This window comes from Taudactylus pleione, unplaced genomic scaffold (assembly GCF_031769625.1).
Source record: "Taudactylus pleione unplaced genomic scaffold, aTauple2 ptg000609l, whole genome shotgun sequence".
Taxonomy (NCBI): Eukaryota; Metazoa; Chordata; class Amphibia; order Anura; family Myobatrachidae; genus Taudactylus; species Taudactylus pleione.
In genome coordinates, this window is record NW_028285011.1 from 14,007,316 (window position 1) to 14,032,879 (window position 25,564).

At 43.1% G+C, this 25,564-nt stretch overlaps 1 protein-coding gene across 1 annotated transcript in view; it reads right to left on the bottom strand.

The window, feature by feature from the left end:
• NPAS2 (neuronal PAS domain protein 2) overlaps positions 1 to 25,564 on the bottom strand; it is a 100,135-nt gene that overhangs the window by 52,693 nt on the left and 21,878 nt on the right. The window contains exons 2-6 of the mRNA XM_088454031.1: positions 19,259 to 19,312; positions 18,870 to 19,018; positions 12,644 to 12,735; positions 10,202 to 10,291; positions 2,450 to 2,570 (exon numbers count right to left, since the gene is read on the bottom strand). Coding sequence (XP_088310157.1) covers positions 2,450 to 2,570; positions 10,202 to 10,291; positions 12,644 to 12,735; positions 18,870 to 19,018; positions 19,259 to 19,312 — 506 coding nt within the window. The remainder of the gene's footprint in view (positions 1 to 2,449; positions 2,571 to 10,201; positions 10,292 to 12,643; positions 12,736 to 18,869; positions 19,019 to 19,258; positions 19,313 to 25,564) is intronic.

Sequence of the window (25,564 nt, forward strand, 5' to 3'; positions counted from 1 at the left end):
TCAGTGTGTATGAACAACCATCATCTGCAGATATATCTATTAGGTTTGTACCCAGCTTAAGAAACACTGCATTCCACTGGAAGTCCTCTTCAAAAGTTTAGTCAGCTGCATTAATTATTTCTGAAAACTCCATACTTATTCCTAGAGTATGACTAATTATCAGTGGGAAATAGAAGATACATTCTGCTCTCATGCTTTTGTTTCTGTACTGTGTAAGTGACTGTACAAAACACAAAAAGGGTGATGTCAGAACCTGCTCTAATGGTAGTGATGTTCCCATATTGCTTTAATGAGAGGTGGGTGTGGTTTGATTTTGGTTAGAGACAAGTTGTCTTCACTAAATATTTATAATTAGGGATGTGCAGGCTCGGATAGGTTCGAGTTTGCATGTTGAGTTTGGATTTTTCCCTCCAAAAAAACGGAACTCAGAAAGAGGCTAAACGTCATCTTACATGGACGAACATCATCATTCCTGGACAAAAGTCCAGGAATGATGATCTTCATCCATGTAAGATGACGTTTAGCCTCTTTCTGAGTTCCGTTTTTTGGAGGGAAAAATCCGAACTCAACGTGCAAACGCGAACCTATCCGAGCCTGCACATCCCTATTTATAATACACATTGTAATTGAGTCAGTTTATTGAAAGTCCAACTGATTCATTATGAAGTGTTTAGGCAATAAAAAATAATACTCCATGGGGACAGATGTACGAAGATCTGGAAGGTTCAGCTCCTGTGATCTTACAGGCTGTGTTTGAAAAACGTCAGGAGCTGATTAGTTAGTAGTTTATCACTCTCCAATTTGTCACTTTCCAGAGATTACTACATCTGCCCCGACCCAGTACACTGTAATACTAAACATATAAATTGTGATCTATAATGTAGAGAAAAATTAATGTTTGCTCAATATTAAACTCTTTGGGCCAAATGTAATAGGGTGAGAATTTAGCAGTAAACTTTCACATTTTTAAATTCGGCCAATGTAATAGAGTCCGAGAACAAGCAAACTCGTGTGTTTTTCAGACTCAAAAAACGTACATGATTTAAACTCACTCATCCAGATGTTTTCTCATTTTGAATATACAACTCGACCAATGTAATAGTGTGAGAGTTTACTGCTAAACTCTCACATTTTCTAAACTCTCACCCTATAACATTTGGCCCCTTGTGTGAATGCAAAGCAAGATTTGAATTGAAGGTATGCTTTATGATTCAGAGTGTATACTAGGTTAATTATACCTCATGAAGGGACTAGTAGTATATTTACTAAAGTACGGGGTTTTAGAAGTGGAGATGTTGCCTATAACAACCAATCAGATTCTACTTATCTATATAGCACCTTCTAGAAGATAATAGCAAGAATCTGATTGGTTGCTATGAGCAACAACTCCATTTCTGAAAACCTGCACTTTAGTAAATATGCCCTTAATTGCCCAAGAAGGCAGTTTTACATATTTATGGCACAGAGGGCCTGATTCAGAGCCAGACGCTCTGACCAGAGCGCTCGCTCTGAATCAGGGCCCTCCTCCATAAAAATGGAGCGGCCTCCTGGCTGCTCGTATAGCTGTGGGTGACCACCCACAGCATATCCGAGCGGCCAAAAAGATGGTTGCGATGGTCTTGACCATCGCGACCATCGGACTTGCGACGGACACCCTGCGGTAGGGTCTCCCTGCCACAAGCCCTGGAGTGATTTTGGCTCTATCAGAGCCAAAATCACTCCCACTGACATCACTAGTGATGTCAGTGGGGCTGGCTTCAGACGGTAGGCGTTCCCATGGGAACGCTTCCGTCTGGCAGGCACGCCCCCGGCACGCCCACCAAAGGGGGCGTGCTGTCAATCAACATCGACAGCACGCCCCCTTTGGTGCGAGACCCGGAGCGATGGAAAGCCCGTCGCTCCCCGGGTCTCGCGCATGCGCACGACGGAGCTCCCTCCGTCGTGCGCATGCGCAGTGGGGAACATCGACCCGCTTGCGAGCGTACTGCTGCTCGCGAGCGGGTCTGAATGACCCCCAGAGTCAGTATTCTCATCTACTTACCCATTTCTCCTCCCCTCTATGCATGAATCTGTGTTAGTTATTAGAGTAAAGATTCCCTTAGCCACTTTTGCTTAAAAGGCATGTTCACATGGAATGCGACCGCAACCAACTGCATTTTCACTGACACGGTGGCATCCCATGCTACCATGCCATCCGGATCTGTCACCCCCGGCTGTTAATGAGGATATCTGCTCTGCACATGTACTGATCGGATTTCCTCCTACTGCTTTGGCCCCCCTGCAGTGATGTAGCCTATGTCACCAGCCAACATCACTGCCCAAATAGCGCCACAGAATGCCATGCAAGCGGCACTCTTAAGCGCATTCGCCTGTAACAAAGTGCGAGGAACTCAGTTCCACTCAGTATTCACCAGGATACACACTGCATAATTAGTTATATAAAACTCACAATTCAAATAGTTGAGAGATGCAGAATCGGTCACAAGCATATACGAAGAAAGGATTTTATAGATATCTGAATGTTCTTGTTCTGGTAGAAAATTCAACAAGTTTTGATCCATGATGTCAGACTGTTGAAAAAAAAAAAAAGTATTCTTGTCTATAAAAAAATTAATATAAATGCAGGTTGTAAATGGTGACGTTACAAGGAAATGCCCTACCTTAGAATGAATGTAGCCTACAACTAAAATTCAACAGCTGGCTTGCTCTCATATTAAATAAAGTTTGCTGTCACTATTAAATAAATTCTGTGTTTTTATCTATAGATCCTGGTTTATGTAGATTCCAAAGGGAGGTCTCAGAATCTCAATTTGGGGTTCCCTGATTACATATGTAGCAATCGTCCCAATTTTGGTGGGACTGTCCTGGTTTTTATTTTTAGGTTTGTGTAGGGGTTAGGGGGTTTTGCACTGCTGTACACTGCAGAGGCTTCTATCTTCACAGTGTGCGGCATAATAAAAGGCCACTCTCCCTGTCCCATCAATGAGACCACTAATGTTGGGAGGTATGGTGATTGTCAGATGTGAAATACAATTCGGGTCCAATACCAATAGCACATTGACACACAGGGTTCCAAGTTTGAAAGATTGACCCTTTATGACCCAGACCATACTAATCAATTATCTATTTTAATATAGAAACTGAAAATTATAACTTGCACAGTACAAATTAAGAGGAAGTCAATTTAAAACAAAATTCCCCCCACTCATTTCTCACTTGCCCCCATAATAGTTCTTTATTTTTTATTAGACTTAATAAATAGACTGTGATTCAGCTCTGATCAAGAGGTGTATAAACACTGTACACCTCTCAAATACATCCTGGACTGGACTCAGTCATGGATGAACGAGAGGACTGCATGGACCACAGACTGGACATGGGCCCAGAAAATGTGGCGTTGAGGAAAGCCGATCGTTCCTACAAAAGTATTCACCATGAGTCTTGGTCACTATCTCTCACTTTATGGGTGGGTCATCGCAACTCCTGTTAGAACCTGGTCAATAGAACCAAGGTCATTTTTCTCCCTCCCAACCTTGATCTGTGAGCACAGTCCCTACTACCTGTATTAATCAAAGTAAACCCATCCTCACAGTATTATGTACAAATGGGAGGGCATTCATGTCTACTCTTTTGAAACTTCTGTGAGACTCCCGAATTTGGGGAGTGCTCCTAGACTCCTTGGAAAGTGGCCAGCCCTATCACATTCCACCAACTTTCTCAGTGAAGTTTTGTGGCATTGCCCAACAGCTCTCTGGGATCTCCTGAAGCAGAAGTCCATTAAGTAGGCAAGTATACAATAACGCTACCAACAATTTATACTCATTGCCTTTAGTGCTGCATGTTGTGAAACTATCACAGGCTTGTAACCCAGATCAACAAAGCCTTTCCTCTCATCTGCTTAGTGGACTGTGGAGACTCATACTAACATTTCACCTAAAAGCCCCAGAAATCTAGGCATGATACTGCATTGAGCCTGTATAGAAATCACATGACAGGTCTACAAATCTACATTACCATGCAGCAAAAAAGCTCCAAAGAGTGTAATACGGCTTTAATTAAATCCAATAAAAACATGAAGACATGTATAAAAAAATTTCAGATTAACAATGGACTTCTAACAGATGTTTTGTCTAATCAAAGTAGATAGGCTTAGGTGTATACAGGACCGGGCGTCCCCAAATTCCAGGATACTCGACCAACATGTGCCAGGTGGTGCCTACCGTATATTCTTCTGTCCAACGTGTTTCGATACATATCATATCTTTTTCAAGGTGCCTTAAAAAATATACTATATGTATATATTTTTAAAACCATATTACACTATTTGGAGATTTTTTGTTTTATCCACATGTTTATGGGAGGTTATAAGGACACTGGGCCTGATTCACTACGAATCGCTATTCTGCTTATACACACGCAACACAGTTGCTAATATCAGCTGCGATATGTAAATGTTTGCTTTCGCATTGCGATTGCAGCCTAACATAAAGACGCCCACTTCCCCTTACTCACATCAGTATACTTTGACAACATAGCTAAACAATCGGTAACATCAAGTAACATCGGAACCCAGACGCACAGTTAATGCACGTCAGACCTCACTCAGGAATTGCTTACTTCCGCGCACGCTATGAGGCCTCAGGCGGCATCTGGTATCGCAGTGGCTAGTTATGCACGCCCATGCAACAGAGTTCAAACGCATTGGCATGCCTGCGTTCGCCCGAAAACCCTCCCATTACCACCCACAAATGGCACTTCCTGTCATGGGTCTGCGTAGCCTCTGTGATCGCAGCGTCTGGTTCGCCCACATGCACTGTGATGCATACACAATACAAATTAATCGTCCGATTGCGTGTGCATAAGCAACTGCGTTCAATGCTGAATCAGGCCCACTATCCATAAAATGTGAACAGATAAGGAGGATTTTCTTAGTATCCATGCTATATTAGTCTACCCAGTTGTGTAGACTCATATTCCGGAAGGAGTCCATAACATTGAAAGTTACTAATTTTATATGTTTACTGTATTACACTATTGTGCTATTTCTTTTTCTCTCAAGCATATCTGAAACAAAAGGACATTTGGATTTATGAAGGAGATATTGTCCAAAAAATACTGAAAAACGGTTTACATCATCTAGAAGGACTACTATTTTAAGGAATGTATTGTATACTATATTTGTAGCGCCATAAAGCTCTGTACTGGCACTCTATTGTTGTACAGTATGTATGATTTTTTGTGTTGGTGACACAAAATCACATAAGACCTCTAAGGCAGTCTATTGTGCACAGATTTTTATTATTTCTATAGATAAAATTGCCATGCATATATACGGTCTCTCTAATACTGCATAATGTATATGTAATTGCAGTACAAGCTTTCTCTGATGTGCTATAAAATACAACACATTATAGTATACGTATGATACACATGGGGCAACAGCATGCCCCATCCATCATGTGTGGCATACATTCCTCAGTTATGCTGGGCATACACTATACAATTATCTGTCAGATATCTGTCCAATCTGGCTGGTTGGAATGAAAACCTGGGGGTATATTTACTATGGTTCGATTTTGTTTTCTGTTCGATTTTGGTTCGATTTTTTTATGAAGGGATTTACTAAAGGCCAAATCGTATGTCAAATTGAACAGAAAAAGGAATTTGAAATTAAATAGAATTTCTGAAAAACATTGATGTGTTCACATAGAGGACAATAGGATACCTTCAGTTACTAACATTCGATTTGTAAATCGAATGAAAAACGAACTCAAACTCAAACTGCAAATCCCCAAATGAATAGTAGAACTTCATGCATTCGTTTCAGCATGATCAGTTCGATTTGACACATATACATGCATATACCAGTGAGAGAAGAAAAAAAATGACATTTGGTCCCCCTTAAAACTAGAGATGAGCGGATCGGATTCCGCTCCGAACATTGGGGATCCGAGTCCACCTGAACCCTGTTCGGGTGTTCACCGCCTGACTCGGATCCCCGTTCGGGGCCGAACGGCGGCCGCCTGATGTCGGATTCTCACTAGAGAATCCGACATCAGGTCTCCTCGCGTGTAGGGCAGAACGCAGTGATAGCGCTCTGTCCTACACAGACACAGACACACAGCCGCCAGCGGCAGCTGTGTGTTTGTTACAGCAGCCAATGAGAGTCACACAGACTCTCATTGGCTGCTGCACGGAGGGAGCCGGCTGGAGCTCACACATGAGCTCCGTCTTCCGGCTCCCTCCTCAGCGTGTGACAGAGCAGACGGCGCGGGAGCGGGGATACAGGTAAGTTTTTATTTTTTATTTTTTTATTTGTGCAAGGGCCGGGGGCGCTACTGGGGAGGGGGGTCTGCTACTGGGGGTGCGGGGGGGCCATACTACTGGGGGGGGTCTGCACTACTGGGGGGGCGTCTGCTACTGGGGGGGCTATACTACTGGGGGGGCCATGCTACAGAGGGGCCTGCTACTGGGGGGGGCTATACTACTGGGGGGGTCTGCTACTGGGGGGGCCATACTGCTGAGGGGCCTGCTACTGGGGGGGGGGCATACTACTGGGGGGGCTTACTACTACTGGGGGGGGGCCTGCTACTGGGGCAGCCTACTACAGGGGGGCCCATACTACAGGGGGGCTACTACTGGGGCAGCCTACTACTGTGGGGGGCCTGCTACTGGGGCAGCCTACTACTGGGGGGGCCATACTACTGGGGGGGCCATACTACTGGGGGGGCATGCTACTGGGTGGCATGCTAATGGGGGGCATACTACTGGGGGGGCCTGCTAATGGAGGGCATACTACTGGGTGGCATGCTAATGGGGGGCATACTACTGGGGGGGCCTGCTAATGGGGGGCATACTACTGGGGGGCATTCTACTGGGGGCACTGCATAGTGGACCCTACTACTAAGGGGACTGCATAGGGGGCACCACTGCTGGGGGACATTGTGTAAGGGACACCGCTACTGTGGGCATTGCGTAAAAGGGTCACTACTGTGGGCATTGTGTAAAAGGGGCACTACTGTGTGTCGTAACATAAATAAGAGACACTACTTTATGGTGTAATGTGAATCAGGCCCTATGTGCGGTGTAATGCGAATAAGATTGTGCACTGTGACTCCTAGGGCCGTAGCCCACTTTGTAAACAAGTACTGTGACTCTGCTGGCCGTACCCCACTGGGTGGGTGCACTACTTTTAATTTCTGCCACTGCTGTGTGGCAATGTGTCATAGATGTGCTTTATACTGTGGTGTCTGTGTCGTTGTGTCGCTGCTTTGTCGCTTAGTAACCAGTCAGCTCACTGCAACCTTTGGCCAATAATGTTGAAAACAATATTATAAGCTGTGATACGGTCTAAATTGACTGGAAATTAATGTTATTGAGGTTAATAATACTCTAGGAAGAAAAAAAAGACCAATTTATGTGATTTTAGCTTTTTTTGTCAATTTTTGTAAAAAAATCCAAATCCAAATCCAAAGCCAGTCACCGCAGTTTGGCAAATCCAAATCCAAATCCAAAGCCGGGCGACGAATTAGAACCAAATCCAAATCCGGCAAAAATGGTCCGGCGCACATCCCTACTTAAAACAGAACCAGCCCCGGACTTTTCATAGCCTGTCCTGGTTGTGCAAGTACAGGGAAAAATTGCGTAGGGTTCCCCTGTACTTAGCACAACTAGCAGCAGGCTCTGATCTGGTCCTGGTTCTGGAATTACAGGGGAAAAAATGCATAGGGTTCTCCTGTTATTTCCACAACCAGCTCCGGACCATTTCTAGCAGGGGGGGGGGGGGGGTAATGTCACAGCCAGGGAAACCCTATCACCGGGTTCCCCAGCCGAAACACTACTCCTGACCGCTAGTCAGCCCAGGCCGGGGATCCCTTAGGAGTTGGGGACCCCCCAATAAAGGGGCACCCCAGTTCTAGGCTGATAGCCCGGGGTTATCCCCGACACCAATCGGCGGTGGGAAGTCCAGGAATGATGATGTTTGTCCATGCAAGATGACGTTTTGCCTCTTTCTGAGTTCCGTTTTTTTGGAGGGAAAAATCCGAACTCGGCGTGCAAACTCGAACCTATCCGAGCCTGCACATCCCTATTTTGAACACTAGAAAACGGACAAAAAAACAATTGTTCAAATTGGTTACATTCATGTGTTTTAACCAATTTGTCTGAACGACCATTCTTGTCTGTTTTCCAGTGTTTCCTCCCATACATTACCAGATTTTCATTTCAACCAGCCAGATTGTACAGATATCCGACAGATAATTGTATAGTGTATGCCCAGCATAAGCAATGGACTGAGGGCTAGATAACTACAGAGACTACTAGGGGGAAATTTACTAAGATGGGAGTTCTATTAAGAAGTGATGTTGCCCATAGCAACCAATCAGATTCCAGGTATTATCTTCTAGAAGGTGCTAGATAAATGAGAAGTAGAATCTGATTGATTGCTATGGGCAACATCACTTCTTAAATAGAACTCCCATCTTAGTAAATTTACCTCCTAGAGACTGCAGTAATGGGATATGCTAAAGAGATAATAAATATGAGTCGCATTCACTGACACCAAACGACCAACCATGACATCACTGTTTCAGGGAAAATGAGCTACAAGCGGAACGCACTGTTTTTTATTATTATTATTGTCAACATCCTTTATTTATATGGCGCCACAAAGGATCCATAGTGACTTACAAAGTACTTGTACTTAAAAAGAAACAGCATAACCAAAGCAAGAAAAAAGTGACATACAATACAGAACATTGCAGGACATGGACAAGGTTTATAAACATTGCTGCATCAGCAGTCATAATACCCAAATGAGCAACAGGGTACCCAAGGATTTGGTCAGGGCTGGCTCCAGGGGTCTGAGCACCCTGTGCCGGCCCGGTACATAGCACCCCAAAATTGGGGGCGTGGCTTCATTTCCATAGGCCACGCCCCCAATTTCCATAGGCCACAGGGGGTGTGACGTTATGTGGAGGCGTGCCCGCATGGCACACCTCCAAATAACGTCAGGCTGGGGGTACAGCCCAGCCCTCTGTCACTGGCTGGGCTTCCCCCAGCCCTCTGCCGTCAGTGAATGGATGCCGCGCGCCATTCACACTCCGGGGGTCCGGCACCGGGGGTGGGGGTCCCCAACCTCCCAATTTAACCACCCGCGGGCCACTTCGGCCCACGGGTGGAACAGCAGGACAGTACTGTCCCGCTGAAATCGGGATGCTGGGGAGGGGCGCACTGGTCGAACACCCCTAGAGCCGGCCCTGGTTTTGGTGCTGTTGGTGGCAGTGGGAAGGAGATGATGGTATAAATGAAGGAAAGAAAAAGCACATGTGGGAGGAGGGCCCTGCTCGTGAGAGCTTACAATCTAATATAAAAGCGCATGAAAGGGCATTGAATAAAACGGTATTAGAAAATTATGTGAGAAAAAGGACATAATTTAGCGGTTAATCTTTATGCTGGGCATACACTATACAATTATCTGTCAGATATCTGTCCAATCTGGCTGGTTGGAATGAAAATCTGGTAATGTATGGGAGCAAATGACAATCAACCATATGATCCTAAACACTGGAAAATGGACAAAAATGTTTGTTCAAATTGGTTAAATTCGTTTGATTTAACCAATTTGTCTGAGAACGACCATTTTTGTCTGTTTTCCCATGTTTGTCAGCAAATGGTAGATTGCCATTTGCTCCCATACACTACCAGATTTTCATTTCAACCAGCCAGATTGGACAGATAATTGTATAGTGTATGCCCAGCTTAACTTGTCACAAGTGATTATTATTGTCTGGTGACATTCATTTTGTGTCAGGAGCAATTGTTCTGTATCAGATGAATGAGAGCACAATACTCATTTTTTGTAACACAAAAAAAACAAGGGCATTTGCTAATAGTCATCAGGCATATTTGCACCAGCCCAGGCCGTGAGCACTTACAACAGAGACAACTCCTGACTGGATGCATCTGTGTCTGCATTCACGTGTAATTGAGTTGCAATTACGTCATCACTTCCTGTCTATGCTTGCCTGCCAATTTCCCCCCTGTACTACCTCCAGGCATAATGGTGGTAAGTCCAAGATACACAAAAAATCTATATGAATATATGTGTATGCTTTGAAATAACAGGAACTACTCTTCTATATGAATAAAATACTATATTTTAATGACAATGTAGAAAACAAAATAAGAAATGGTTACTTACTGGTAAATGACCAAGTAGAGGTGTGATACTATCTGAAACATAGATGATACTCCCATCTGTAGTGACCACTATGATAAAGCCATCAAGAGCCTATAGAAACAAAAGAATGAGAACACATATGAATGTCTGCTTTCATCATACAAACATAGGTACTGTAGGTTTAGTCTGAGCCCTAGAATATATTTCTTTATAGTGTATTACTCCCAGTAACATAAAATCATCTGCACATGTGGTTATGCTTCCCATAAAGGTTAAGCTTGATTATCACAATCTCCATGTAGAAACATACAAAAGTATATACAGTCAGGTGCATAAATATTGGGACATTGACAGAATTTTCATATTTTGGCCTCTATTCACCACCACAATGGCTTTGAAATGAAACAAACAAGATGTGATTTAACTGCAGATTTTCAGATTTAATTTGAGGGTAATTACATCCAAATCAGGTGAACGGTGTAGGAATTACAATGGTTTCTATAAGTGCTTCCCACTTTTTAAGGGGCCAAAAGTAATGGGACTATCAACTCAAAAGCTATTTCATGGACAGGTGTGGGCTATTCCCTCGTTATTTCATTATCAATTAAGCAGGTAAAAGGTCTGGAGTTGATTCTAGGTGTGACATTTGCATTTGGAATCAGTTGCTGTCGACTCTCAATATGAGATCCAAAGAGCTGTCACTATCAGTGAAGCAAGCCATCATTAGGCTGAAAAATCAAAACAAACCCATCAGAGAGATAGCAAAAACATTAGGTGTGGCCAAATCAACTGTTTGGAACATTCTTAAAAAGAAAGAACGCACCGGAGAGCTCAGCAACACCAAAAGACCCGGAAGAAGACGGAAAACAACTGTGGTGGATGACAGAAGAATTATTTCCCTGGTGAAGAAAAACCCCTTCACAACAGTTGGCCAAGTCAAGAACACTATCCAGAAGGTAGGTGTATATGTGTCAAAGTCAACAATCAAGAGAAGACTTCACAAGAGTGAATATAGAGGGTTCACCATAAGATGTAAACCATTGGTGAGCCTCAAAAACAGGAAGATCAGATTAGAGTTTGCCAAACAACATCTAAAAAAGCCATTACAGTTCTGGAACAACATCCTATGGACAGATGAGACAAAGATCAACTTGTACCAGAGTGATGGGAAGAGAAGAGTATGGAGAAGGAAAAGAACTGCTCATGATCCAAAACATACCACCTCAGCAGTGAAGCATGGTGGTGGTAGTGTCATGGCGTGGGCATATATGGCTGCCAATGGAACTGGTTCCCTTGTATTTATTGATGATGTGACTGCTGACAAAAGCAGCAGAATGAATTCTGAAGTGTTTCGGGCAATATTATATGCTCATATTCAGTCAAATGCTTCAGAACTCATTGGACGGCGCTTCACAGTGCAGATGGACAATGACCCGAAGCATACTGCAAAAGCAACCAAAGAGTTTTTTAAGGCTAAAAAGTGGAATGTTATGCAATGGCCAAGTCAATCCCCTGACCTGAATCCGATTGAGCATGTATTTCACTTGATGAAGACAAAACTGAAGGGAAAATGCCCCAAGAACAAGCAGGAACTGAAGACACTTGCAGTAGAGGCCTGGCAGAGCATCACCAGGGATGAAACCCAGCGTCTGGTGATGTCTATGCGTTCCAGACTTCAAGCTGTAGTTGCCTGCAAAGGATTTGCAACAAAGTATTAAAAAGTGAAAGTTAGATTTAGGATTGTTTAGTTTGTCCCATTACTTTTGGCCCCTTAAAAAGTGGGAGGCACATATAGAAACCGTTGTAATTCCAACACCGTTCACCTGATTTGGATGTAATTACCCTCAAATTAAATCTGAAAGTCTGCAGTTAAATCACATCTTGTTTGTTTCATTTCAAAGCCATTGTGGTGGTGAATAGAGGCCAAAATATGAAAATTCTGTCAATGTACCAATATTTATGCACCTGACTGTACGTCCACTGGTTTTTAATACAATTATAGCAATACCTTTGTAAAATGACTTGACATGCCCAATATGTTATATATGGGTGAAATAAAAGGGCCTCTGCTTACATTTAAGACAGATAGAATATTTTAAATAGGGAAATTAATAAAAACAACCTACAATCACTTAGAACAGTGCCATAACTGAGACTTAATTATGGCGATAGAAAACATACCACATTTCTAAAGCATTCTGGACTAACATCCATGGCTGCCAAGAAAAGAGTGATAAGATTCAAGTGGTTTCTCTGCAAAGCATAGAGAATTGCGCCTTCTATCGCAATCTGAGTGGCTGGGAGTTCAGTCTCTCGCACATGTGTCTTCTTGGGTTTTACCTTGATAAAATGTACTCTTCTTGCATTAATTTCAAAATGTGAATATACTATTACAAATATGCTAGGCATTTCATAAACATTGAACAGTATTGAAAGTAACCACTATATCCTCGGTTTTCTTACCTCCAGCATCAGCTGGGTGAATTCTTCATTACTGAGGAATGAAGGTTTCCAATCTGGATGAATATCACCAATCTCCAGCTGACCTGTAACTTCTGCACAAACAAAATGACAATACTTTCTTATAATAAATGAACACAAATGAAGAATCCAGAAAAGTCTAATCAGATGAAGGCTTCTAAAGTTTAGAAATGCTGTTTATTTTGATGACGATGATGCATTGACGTAAACCAGGCACATATACTGCCGGTGAGTATATCTCTGCATGTTGGCAGAAAGAAACTATATTGGGGTGTGCTTATTTTTAAAGTAATGTACACCTCTTTTGCGACAACCTCTGCATCAGCCCAGTGGTTCTCAAACTCTGACCTCAGGACCCCACACAGTTCATATTTTGCAGGTCACCCAGCAAATGCACAGGCAGGGGCTGACTGGCAACTTTTAGCCTGGGGGGCAAATGCATGCAGGCAGCCCTGGCAGAGGAGTAGCGTGTAGCCAGGGTGTCCGAAGAATATGCGTGCTACTGCGCCCCCCCCCTCAAGTGTTCCAGGGAGGAGGTGGGTCCATATGGGATTAATGTAAGGTAAAAATAAAGATTAGGGCAGCCCCCTGTCGTAGTGTCCATATGCAGTGCCCCCGTGTGCCACAGGAGAGAACACCCTTATGCAGGCCTCCAGTAGTGCCCCCAGTAGTAGTCCCCCCCCTTGTAGTGCCCCCAGTAGTAGTAGTCCCCCCCCTTTGTAGTGCCCCCAGTAGTAGTAGTCCCCCCCTTTGCAGTGCCCCCAGTATTAGTAGTCCCCCCCTTTGTAGTGCCCCCATTAGTAGTAGTCCCCCCCTTGTAGTGCCCCCAGTAGTAGTAGTCCCCCCCTATAGTGCCCCCAGTAGTAGTCCCCCCCTTGTAGTGTCCCCAGTAGTAGTAGTCCCCCCCTTGTAGTGTCCCCAGTAGTAGTACTCCCTAGTAGTAGTCCCCCACCCCCCTTGTAGTGCCCCCAGTAGTAGTAGTAGTAGTCCCCTTATAGTGCCCCCAGTAGTAGTAGTCCCCAGTAGTAGTAGTCCCCTCCCCCTTGTAGTGCCCCCAGTAGTAGTAGTCCCCCACCCCCCTTGTAGTGTCCCCAGTAGTAGTAGTCCCCCACCCCCTTGTAGTACCCCCAGTAGTAGTAGTCCCCTTATAGTGCCCCCAGTAGTAGTAGTCCTAAGTAGTAGTAGTCCCCTCACCCTTGTAGTGCCCCCAGTAGTAGTAGTCCCCCCCTTGTAGTGTCCCCAGTAGTAGTAGTCCCCCACCCCCCTTGTAGTGCCCCCAGTAGTAGTAGTAGTCGTCCCCTTATAGTGCCCCCTGTAGTAGTAGTCCCCAGTAGTAGTAGTCCCCTCGCCCTTGTAGTGCCCCCAGTAGTAGTAGTCCCCCACCCCCCCTTGTAATGCCCCCAGTAGTAGTAGTCCTCCCCTTTGTAGTCCCCAGTAGTAGTAGTCCCCCACCCCCCTTGTAGTGTCCCCAGTAGTAGTAGTCCCCAGTAGTAGTAGTCCCCCACCCCCCTTGTAGTACCCCCAGTAGTAGTAGTCCCCCACCCCCCTTGTAGTGTCCCCAGTAGTAGTAGTCCCCAGTAGTAGTAGTCCCCCACCCCCCTTGTAGTACCCCCAGTAGTAGTAGTCCCCTTATAGTGCCCCCAGTAGTAGTAGTCCCCAGTAGTAGTAGTCCCCTCCCCCTTGTAGTGCCCCCAGTAGTAGTACCCCCCCCTTGTAGTGTCCACAGTAGTAGTAGTCCCCCACCCCCCTTGTAGTGCCCCCAGTAGTAGTAGTAGTCGTCCCCTTATAGTGCCCCCTGTAGTAGTAGTCCCCAGTAGTAGTAGTCCCCTCCCCCTTGTAGTACCCCAGTAGTAGTAGTCCCCCACCCCCCTTGTAATGCCCCCAGTAGTAGTAGTCCCCCCCTTTGTAGTGCCCCCAGTAGTGCCAGACCCCCCCCCAGTAGACGCCACTGTGCACAGGTGTAGTCATTAATCTCTGACACATTTTAAAAGATCCACAGGTGGAGCTAATTATTTCACTTTTGATTCTGTGAGGAAACCTGGAAAACGTGCACTGTTTGGGGTATTGAGGACCGAGTTTGAGAACCTGTTGTCTAGACTGACATCGTATCTCCTAATACAGTGGTTCTCAAACTCGGTCCTCAGGACCCCACACCGTTCACATTTTCCAGGTCACCCAGCAGATGCACAGGTGTATTCACTACTCACTGACACATTTTAAAAGATTCACTAGTGAAGCTAATCATTTTACTTGTGATTCTGTGAGGAGTCCTGGAAAACATGCACTGTTTTGGGTCCCGATGACCGAGTTTGAGAACCTGTGCAGGACCAAAATTGTAGAGGCTGTGCTTCATTTGTGCTTTATCTTTTGTTTATAAAAAAATAAATAAAATCAAAGCTAAGTAAAATCTTTGTTTCTCAACCCCTTGAATACACTGACTAGTGAAAACGTCTGGCCCATATTTCATAGCCAGAGATTTGCAAGAACTAGTGTAATTCTGGTTATTTAGCCTGTATATTAAGTGGCAATCATTTAAAGGAAAAAATATCCTGGTTTAGCATTTCAACTAATTGGCGCTTTAAATCTACAGGCTAAGTTGCTGAATTGTGTTGCTTTCTGCAGCTTGCAGGCTATTATTACCTATTACAGGCCTCTGTGTTATTGTGTATGTATGTATGAGTCCCTTTGTGACCAGAACCAATCCACCTTAGGGGTATATATACTATTTGGGGTGCTATTAAAGAGTTTCTTCCTCTGATTATTGCAGAGATAGAAAATCTTTCGCCATAATATAAGTTGGGGCAGCTGAGCAATGCTCACCTCCCTGGTAATACTGGCTGGCAGCAGTAATAAGAGAGTTATATCTCCTACCGCCAGTTCTTGTCCACTCTGCGCATGTGCACCTATGAAATTAGCACTGCAGTATATGGTGTATATAACTCTGCAGGAGAGAGAAGTGGTGAGATAGGACCTCCCCCCTGACGCTCCTAGTGTGCTGCCAAAGGACCTGCAAGCACCAAGATGAAACAGCCCCTAATCGCATCAACACCCCCACCCCATCACCATCGGGCATGCTGGGGAACATAATACAAATTGTAAATAAAACGGATCTGTGCACATGCCTGAGGCAGTTGGCAAACGGGCTGAATGGTTGCTATAGGCAACTTCTCTACTGGTCCACTTCTTCACTCACATCAAACCCAACATAAACAATAGACATGTTATTGAGCGTACAATTTGCTGCATGTATTTTGCATGTACAGCTGGGTCGCAAAATTCTGTCCAACTCTAAATAAGGCCCTATGTGTGCATATGCGTATAACCCTAACCAAATGTCATTTTACCAATGTGCAGATTGTTAAGGAATGTATCTAACCCTTTTACGTGCATTCTTTACTTAACATTGTGTGCTAAAACATAAGCTATGTAAACTACAGTAAAACCTCTGACATTTTACCGGAGTTAAACACCTGAGATGCACGGATGTGATTATTTACTTATTTTGTTAAATGGCAGTATTCAAAGGATTTAGTTTCGAAAATGTATCAAACTTCTCACCTATTTCACTAAATAACTAGGAATCTCTCGTGCCTGGTAAGCACCAGGGTTATCAATTCTTATAAATATTTTAATTGAAAATTGTATAAACATCTATTGTCGGCCTACATTTTTCCTTGGAACATTGTTTATGCAATGTTTAGCATACCCTGGATTTATAAAAGACAGCTCCACTATCCTTGCTCAGACCAATCATAATGTGGTACATTTTTGTGTAACTTTAGTGTGTCATAAGGTGCGTACACACTACACTATATGCTCCCTGAGCGATATTGTGTAGTGTGTCCCCGGCAGGCTGTGCTCAATGTCGGTAATGACCGCTGAACGATATCATTAACGATATCGTTCAGCGCCGGGCTCTCTTCCCCCATTCCCGAACATGCAGCAACCTGACGACATCGTCAGATTGTGCTGCATGTTCAGGCGATGGACAATGTCAGAAACGACCAGTGGGAGTGCGCATCACTGGTCGTTTCCGCCATAAAAGTGCACGATTTGTGCACGATTATTGAGCGATTGCACGATTACGATGTCGTAATCGTGCAGTCGCTCAGTAATATCGCCCAGTGTGTACCCACCAATAATGTTTTTTATTACTGATGAGCAAAATTTTTACTAATTTTTTCTAACAGTAAATTTACTGATGTCTGTCAACCACTAGCAGGAGGTTATTGTGTATTACTGATTATTTCACCCATGGTTCTTTGGAGAGAGCTGCTAAATATTCATTGTGAAAATAAGAAATACTACTCAAAAGCAGAACGATGAAAAGGGTCAAACTTTAAAAAAAAAAAAAAAGACATAACACTTTATAAACACTTTAATAAAATTAAAAATGACCATTTTAACTTTTACATTCCTACATAATTATTATTATTATTTTTTTTTTAAATCCGTCACTTTGTAAAATAGCTGGACATATTTTGAAGTCTGCTCACATTCTCAAATTAAAGTAGCTAAATTTCGAAGTAGTAAATATGAATACTGCAATGTGCAGTATTCACTGATTCTTTTCTGGGGACCATTTTAGAAATTACTTTTCTAATGCTGTGCAAGTCACGGTAATTCTATATATAATTGATAACTTTTAAATACAGCTCTAAGAGGATTCAGCAAAGAGAAAGTGCCCGTATTTACTGCAAGAACGCCCGTTCCATAAAAAAATAATAATTGTAATAAAAATCTGACAGTGTTATAGTATTCAAACTAATGGGCCCCATCCATCTGCGATGGATTGCCACGATCCCGCGATGCTGCAACCCGGCGTCGCTGGATCGCAGAGATCCAACATATTGGATTTTGCCGATTTGACGATCATGATCAAAAAATGATCGTGATCGTCAAATCGACGACATTTAACATGGCAAATGTCTGCGATCCAGCGACGGATCGCAGAACATCGATGGTTGGCAATCGGAAATTTCCGATCGCATCCCTGCATCACGATGATCCGTCGCAGATGTATGGGCACCTTTAGATTCCTCTATTTTGGAAAAATCCATTAATTCCGTGAGGTCATGTTTGAAGATCCCATTGATTATGTGAACGTGAAATAGTCTATTTGACTAGAGGCCCCCATACATCAGCAATCTGAAAACCACAATTTAACAATTTGAAGATTTATTGCCCGATTTTAGGATTTCCCAATCTAGCAATCTGTGCCCACACATTGGGCCTGATTCAGACCCACTCGCGAGCGGCTGTCCGCTCGCAAGTGGGTCGATGGTGTGCACTGCGCATGCGCACGACGGAGGGAGCTCCGTCGTGCGCATGCGCGAGACGCGACGAGCGAAGGACTTTCCTTCGCTCGTTGTGTCTGATCAAAGGGGGCGTGCTGTCGATGTTGATTGACAGCACGCCCCCTTTGGTGGGCGTGCCTCCCAGACGGGGGCGTTCCCAAGGGAACGCCTACCGTCAGAAACCGGCCCCACTGACATCACTAGTGATGTCAGTGGGAGTGATTTTGGCTCTGATAGAGCCAAAATCACTCCGGGCCTTGCGGTTGAGAAACACAACCGCAGGCTCCGGCTCGCAGTGGCGATGGTCGCGATGGTCAAGACCATCGCGACCATCAACCTGCATGCTCGTATAGGCCGTGGGTGGTGACCCACAGCTATACGAGCGTCCAGGAGGACGCTCCATAATTATGGAGGTGGGCCCTGATTCAGAGCGAGCGCTCTGGTCAGAGCGTCCGGCTCTGAATCAGGGCCATTATCTTTTTCAGTGTTTTGCAGATCGATTGCAGCAAACACAGATCTGCCAATCTTGAAATGCCCATCATTTTACTGGTAACGGTCTGCAAATCTATTGATCATGTCCATACACTAGCAATCTACAGCCCCAATCAATCTGTGAAATCCAACATGTTGGACAATCGGATTTAACAATTTCAATCACTTTTTGGTTGCAAACTGTGATCTGTGAAGCCCATACATTGCAGATTTTTTATACACAATCGATTGCAAGTTGCAGAATTGCCACAATCGATTGCTGATGTATGGGGGCATTAAGTCAGTAAATACCTGGACTGCTCCTAGAATCACTGGAAGACTAGAGCTGAGAAACTCTGAGGTAAGTAATACTCATCCCTGTAAAGTCAAACAGTAGGCAGACATTTTTGTTGAATACATGTACTGTATCAGTTATTTACCATTGTGCTTCTGTAGGAAGCCTATAACTTTTTCCAGCACAGTGGTTTTGTCCATCTTGCGGGTGTTCCCTGGAAGCATGGTGCTGAGCTCTTTGATGAGCACATTGAACTGGTCTCGCCTCTTTTTCTCAGACCTGTTACGTGAAGCCCTGGAGTTATAGAATAAATTTAAAAAGTGGAAAAATCAACTATTATGTTTACATATAAAATGATTATACAGCATTTTGTTTTTATTGGATTGCTGAAGAAACGACAGAGTATGAACAACTACACACACAACAAACAGCTTTTGTCCAGTTCACTAAAGTATTTTATGCAAGGTATGCGTGTAATGGTAATTTGGCTGTTTAGAAAACACTTTCCCCTTCACAATGTAGTTCACTTCTTACCTCTTTGCCCTATCTTTCTCATCTTCATCCATTAGCTTCTCTACGCAGCTATGTCTGTGAACAAAGGAGATGCAGCGTATGAGAGAAACACTACAACTTAGTTTTTGTGTGACTGAAAATGAGTCATTTTCAGTCTCCTGGCACACAACTCCCTGGCAAGCCGTGCAAATGTCTCATACAATGTACCTTGGCATCCAATTTAATTGGAAAGTAGCAGCTCAAGTGACTTCTAACATGAAAGATGTAGAAAATCCTTATTTTTAATAGCACATTATTATCCAAATGTATGTTGTTTGTGTGACCTTCCAAAATATTGAGTAAAAGTTTTCATATTGATATTTTTACCTTATTTCCTTGCAAATACAATTGTATACTTTGTTATATTAGTTGAACACCAATTTCTTCATTCAGACACTGGTTGCTATGGCTGTCTATGAAAATGTCCCATCGTTGAGTAAACAAAACTATTGAAAAAAAAAATACTGAAGGGCATAAAATTGTTTTTCCACTGATAATTGTTATTTTTGCCAACGAAAGTTCTTTCTTTCATACTAATAATAGTGTAACTGCTGTTGATACCCCATCAGCACTTCCTATTGCAAGTACTCTTCTTCTAATCTTTTATAAGTCTATTTATCAAGTATCGCTGCAGTGCTTGTACTCAGTGCTTGAAGTGTGCCAGTATACAAGGGGTATGATATACCAGCACTTCAAGCACTGAGCCCTGCTGTGCTGTCCGCTGGAAGATCTGACCGCTGAGGGGGTGTTGGTTTCGGGTCGCCAGCTGATTACAACTGGTGCACCGGCAGGCATCCATGGAGATAGCATGGCACAGCGCCGTTGTCATTTCGAATCTGGCGCTGTCTGCAAGCCAATTGGAGCTTGCGGACTGGCAGCCAATCAGGAGCACCAGATTCAAAATGACGAAGGCGCTGTTCCACTGTCTCTCCATGGAGTCCTTGCGGGCCTGGCACCAAATCCACACATGCTGCTGCTGGCATGAGGGGGAGGTGAGATGCTGCAGGACAAATACAGGGAGAGGTAAGAGGCTGCGGAAGGGGAGGGGCTTTACTGTGTGGCATAATGTTATAAGGGACATTATTACAGTGTGGCATAATGTGTAAGGGGCACTAATACTACATGGCATCATTTGTAGAGGGCATTACTGTGGCATCACGTGTGCAGGGCACTACTGTGTGGCATCATTTGTAAAGGGCATTGCTGTGTGGCATAATGTGTAAGGGAATTACAATGTGGCATAATGTGTTATAAGGGGCATTACTGTGTGGTATAATGTACAAGGGGCACTACTACTGCCTGGCATAGTGTGATACAAGGGACATTACTATTGTGTGGCATAATGTGTATAAGGTGTACTACGGTGTGGTACACTAAACTGATGAAAAGAGGGCACATCTTAAGTACATGCCCCTTTTGAGTGGTCATGCCCCCTTTTCCAGCATGCGCATAAGTACGACCTTACATTTTCCATACCTCTACTTTAAAATTCCCACTTCGACCTCTGCTTGTACTATAATAAGCAATGACTGTTGTGGCAAGACCATCTGTGGATGGTATTACCCAGTGGCAGACCATCACCAGAGACAAGATCTCCTCCTGAGGCAGGGCTTATTTTGTCCTGATTTCACCTACCAAAATGTTGGAAGGTATGTGTGCCACTGTTTAAAACAAAATTAAATAAATGGGAGCATGAGTGCAAGATGAAGAGTATAAAGGATTTTAAGGAAGATGATGGTGCAGAAGTAACAGACCTGAAATGACTGGGGCCAATTTAATTAGGCGCGATCATCGTGTGCCGGCGAGTAAGTGTGGCTATACATATGTTTAAAGTGTATCAATATATGTTTTAAGTGTATCAATATAGGGCATACAAGGGACACCAGTCATGAGTATTATCAACGTGTTGATGATAATGAATGCATCTCTCCAGTAATAAAAACTCCATAAAATAAATACATAAAAACATGACTCCCACCACCCCTACCAATAAAAGTGCAACAAGTGCGCATAGAATTGGATCATTTCAGGGGATAAACAGCGTGTGGACGAAGGTGCAGATCTTGGGCTAAGTATAGCAATCAAGCTGAGATAAGGAAAGTGGTTTGTTAGGTGCAGTTTTGTTAATGATAGGTTAACAGAAGTACTTTAAATTTGATTCTGTAAAGTGCAGTCAATCAATGAAGGGACAGAGTGGGAAAGCAGTAGAAGCATATTAATTAAAATAGATTGTAGAGGTGCAAGTCTGGTTAGGGGAAGAATAGAAAGAAGAGAATTAAACTAAAGTTATTGCAGTGTCTTGTGTGATACAGGTGCACTCAGGGACTGCTTCATTTAGATGTAACATGATTTGGATACTATTTGCATGTGGGGGGGGGAAAGGATAGTTCTGAATAAAGGATAACACCTAGGCAGCGAACTTGAGGGGTAGGGTATATTGGCATATTCAATGCAACTTTGCAGATCTATTTAAATGGATATTACACACAAAAATAACCTTGTTATTATAAAACAACATTATAACCATCATATTTAGCTTAAAAGTATAACTTTTTAATGTGAAGCCAAACATTTTTTAAGATCTTCTGGCCACTGGGAGCAATTCGCAACTCTGCAAAAATTTAAGGGTTTCCTCTCCTTCACCAACAACCTAGCGAAGGATCCAGGTGATGGGCGCACAGTGGTTTGACCTGGCAGGGATGAAGCGAAGACTTTACAGCTTCACAGTTCCCCATTGCCTGGTATAATGTAATGCCATCTCAAGATATGCTTTACCCCGCAACAAAAAGCTTTGAATATCTGTGAAAATTCTGTATGTTATTATTTAATGAATTTAAGTATTAAAAATGCAAATATCAACATGTTACCCAAGTCATACAAAAGTGGCATAATAGTATAGTATACCACGGTCTGATTAATGCTAGGTACACACGTAAAGATTTTCTGTCCAACCATCCAACTAGTTGATTGGTTGGAATGAAAATCTGGTAAGGTAACGAAGCAAATGACAATCAGCAATTTGCTCCCAAACCCGGAAAATGGACAAAAGCTGTTGTTTGAACAAATTGTTTAGATCAAATACTTAACAAACTTGTCTGACGACATTTTCATCTGTTTTCTGCATTTAGGAGCAAATTGCTGATCATCAGTTACTCCCATATGTTACAAGATTTTAATTCCAACCAATCAACTAGTTGGATGGTTGTACAGAAAATCTTTACGTGTGTACCCAGGTTAAGACTGCTCTGGCACTGTGTGCAACGTGACCCTGGAAATATATATATCCTTACTTCGCACAAGTGCTTCTCCAATAGTGACAGGCGTTAGAGAAAGGAGACAAGGAAATAATGGATGAAAGCACTCCTGGAGCTTTATTTCTGTAGTGGTCAGAAATTACTGTTAAAATAATGATAACTATATGACTGCATGTATGTTACTGAGCTTCAATAAGCAGCTTTGTATCTGTTTTTCAACAGACTGGTCCTCATCATTATGTCAATAAATATTTAGAAAGAATAGCCAATGGCGCTGATTGGAGCAAAGAATAAACTAAAACAAGTAACCCTCACGCAGCTGTCAAAATCAGGTGGTAAACCAATAAAAAACGTCTAAATTGAAAACATACACATAAAAGAAAAAGCCCATATGTATAATACAATAAAATAGCATTTCATGAATAATAACATTAAATAGCATTTAATGAATAATAAAATTAAATAGCATTCATTAAATGCTATTTAATTTTATTATACATATGGGCTTATTCATTTATGTTATATGTTCTCCTCTCTAGCGCTGTCTATGTTTTCAATTTAGTAGTTCCTCATCATTATGTAGAGACACAGAGGTGAGCATGGTTTAGTACCATAGTCCCAGAAATTCCAAAACCATGAACAATTTTTGTGGTATCGCAACCCTCTCCAAAGTGTTTTCCTATTACAGTAAGATGAATTCTGTGCACTTGTGTGTCCACAAAGTGTTTGACATCTGCTGCCAATTACAAGCTACAGTCGATAATGTAACGCACCTTTGATGCCACGGCCAGTAGAAAAAAGCCACCATGTTCCAGAGTATTCCCAAGGAAGAGCAGGCTTCAATGTCACCTCACTGAATAATTTCAGTTTCTTACATCAGAAATATTTCCAGTGTGCCCATCCTCCTTTAGCCATGCTAAACTGGATTAGCCTGCTCTCAGCAAACAGCAAAAAGTAGGTCAGTTTAACAACATTGTTGTACAGTGATGATGTGATTGCAGTTGTCTGCTTGAAGTCATATTTTATATGAGCCAACATATATCAGTCAGTAGATGCAATGATTGATAACACGTCTCAAAATTCTCTGCTGTCAGCATTTTGAGAAATAGGGTCTGAGTACACCCTGCCTATGGTAAAGTTGGACAGTCTATTAAGATAGCATAAACTACACTCTGGCCAGAAGCAGCCCACAACCACCTCTGCCTCATATCACCCTATCTGTTCCAGGTCAGCCAGTAACTATCACATTATAACAGTCTGTACCTAACAAATTATATGAGGCTGTGTCACTACATTTCACAAGACCGTGCTGAAAACCATATGACATGAGCCTTTGCCCTAATCTTATATCAGCCTGTGCCAATTACTACTAGATATATAAATACATTATGACATTATGAAATTGTTCCCGTACATAGCGGCTGATTCTGAGGTGGGAGCTAATCGATCAAAGCTTTATATCTGGAAAATGTTGCAATACAAGGGGTGCAAATACATTTGCATTTAGGGTAAATACTGGCTGCTTTTTGAAGTAGCCCATAAATGTGGGGCAGCTTTATTTGTAAGTAGCAGTTTAGATTTGCGTTTCGAAGCATCCCTCCCAAATTTAGATATCTCTGCACAATTTACATCCGCCCCACCTGCAGTCCAGCATGGTTTTACCAAGGGGCAAAGTTACTTGCTTTTTTTGTGCTTGACTCCTAACTCTGAACTAGTCCCATAACGTCACCCACCTGTACCCCCTATACATTTTACTTTCCGGTTGTGCCCCCTATACTTTTTGCCATATACATTAAGCCAGCTTCCTGTGCTCTTGCTTAGTTTTTGCTTCTTTGATTTGCTAGCTTGCTATCCCCATGCCAACTCTTGTTTCCACAGACCCCTTCCCACTTGTGGGCCGCCTAATTCCCATATCTCTCTGGCTTTCTATGTTTCCATTATTACTCTTTATAGTTTTTAGTTTTTTTTTTAGTATCTTACCCTATCTTTTTCACCTTCCTCCTTCCTGCCTAATTTCTCCCTTGCTCTTTAGTTACCATTAGGATCCAATATTATATAGTGCTAATATATTATACAGTGTTTCACATAATAGGACAACTGCAGCACAAACAATAATACAACGGGAACAGCAGTCAGTGCCCATAACAGTTTACAATGTAAATTAGACGGGAAAATGTACACATAAAGAGTTGAGGAGACGGTGAGATTCACTGAAGAGGGATTATATGTACTGTACATCAGGTGCAGGTAGATCTGTCCCCAGTTAGGAGGAAATCCTCATTAAACAGGAGCAGAGATAATGTTGGAAACAGCAGGTGGTTTAAAAGATACAGTACGTTGGGAGAAAGTCCTCTGTTACATCCATCAGGAATCAACAAATACATGAATTACAGGCTTATCATAGAATGGGAGCAGGACCTAAACAAGCCTATTGATCACTCTCAGTGGAAAATAAATTATACATTCACCCACAGATCTGAGAGCATATACAAAGTCCTAACCGCTGCCATAGTATCTGTTATCTCATCTGTTATCTCATGTTCCTGATAAGTGTTGGCACTGTGGTCAAGCTCTTGGGAACCCTTGGGGCATCTGGTGGGATTGCCTGACAATGACTAGCCCACAGGGTTACAGGAGAAAACCAGTGCTTGAGGGCCCCATCCCCTTTTCTAATGTCAAGTCCCAGATCGTGTACTTGAATTATACATTGTTACTCTATTAGAGGGTCAGTTATCTGGTGAAGCAGGAACATGCATGAACATGTATTCAATCGGGGAACTGGCTGAAGTAAGCCCGACAGCCGGCTTCCCGATTGCTTTATCCCGGCGAGGGTTAAATGACAGGCGTCTAAATCTAGACGCCTGTCATTTTTCCGACGCCCGATCGAAAGGATGCCGGGCGCCGCGAGCGGACAGCCGCGGGGGGGAGGATTAGGTTTAGGGCACCCGGGGGGGGACTTAGGGTTAGGCACCCCCCCGGCAGGGTTAGGCTAGAGGAAGGGGGGGTTAGGTTTAGGCACTTAGAGGGGGGATTA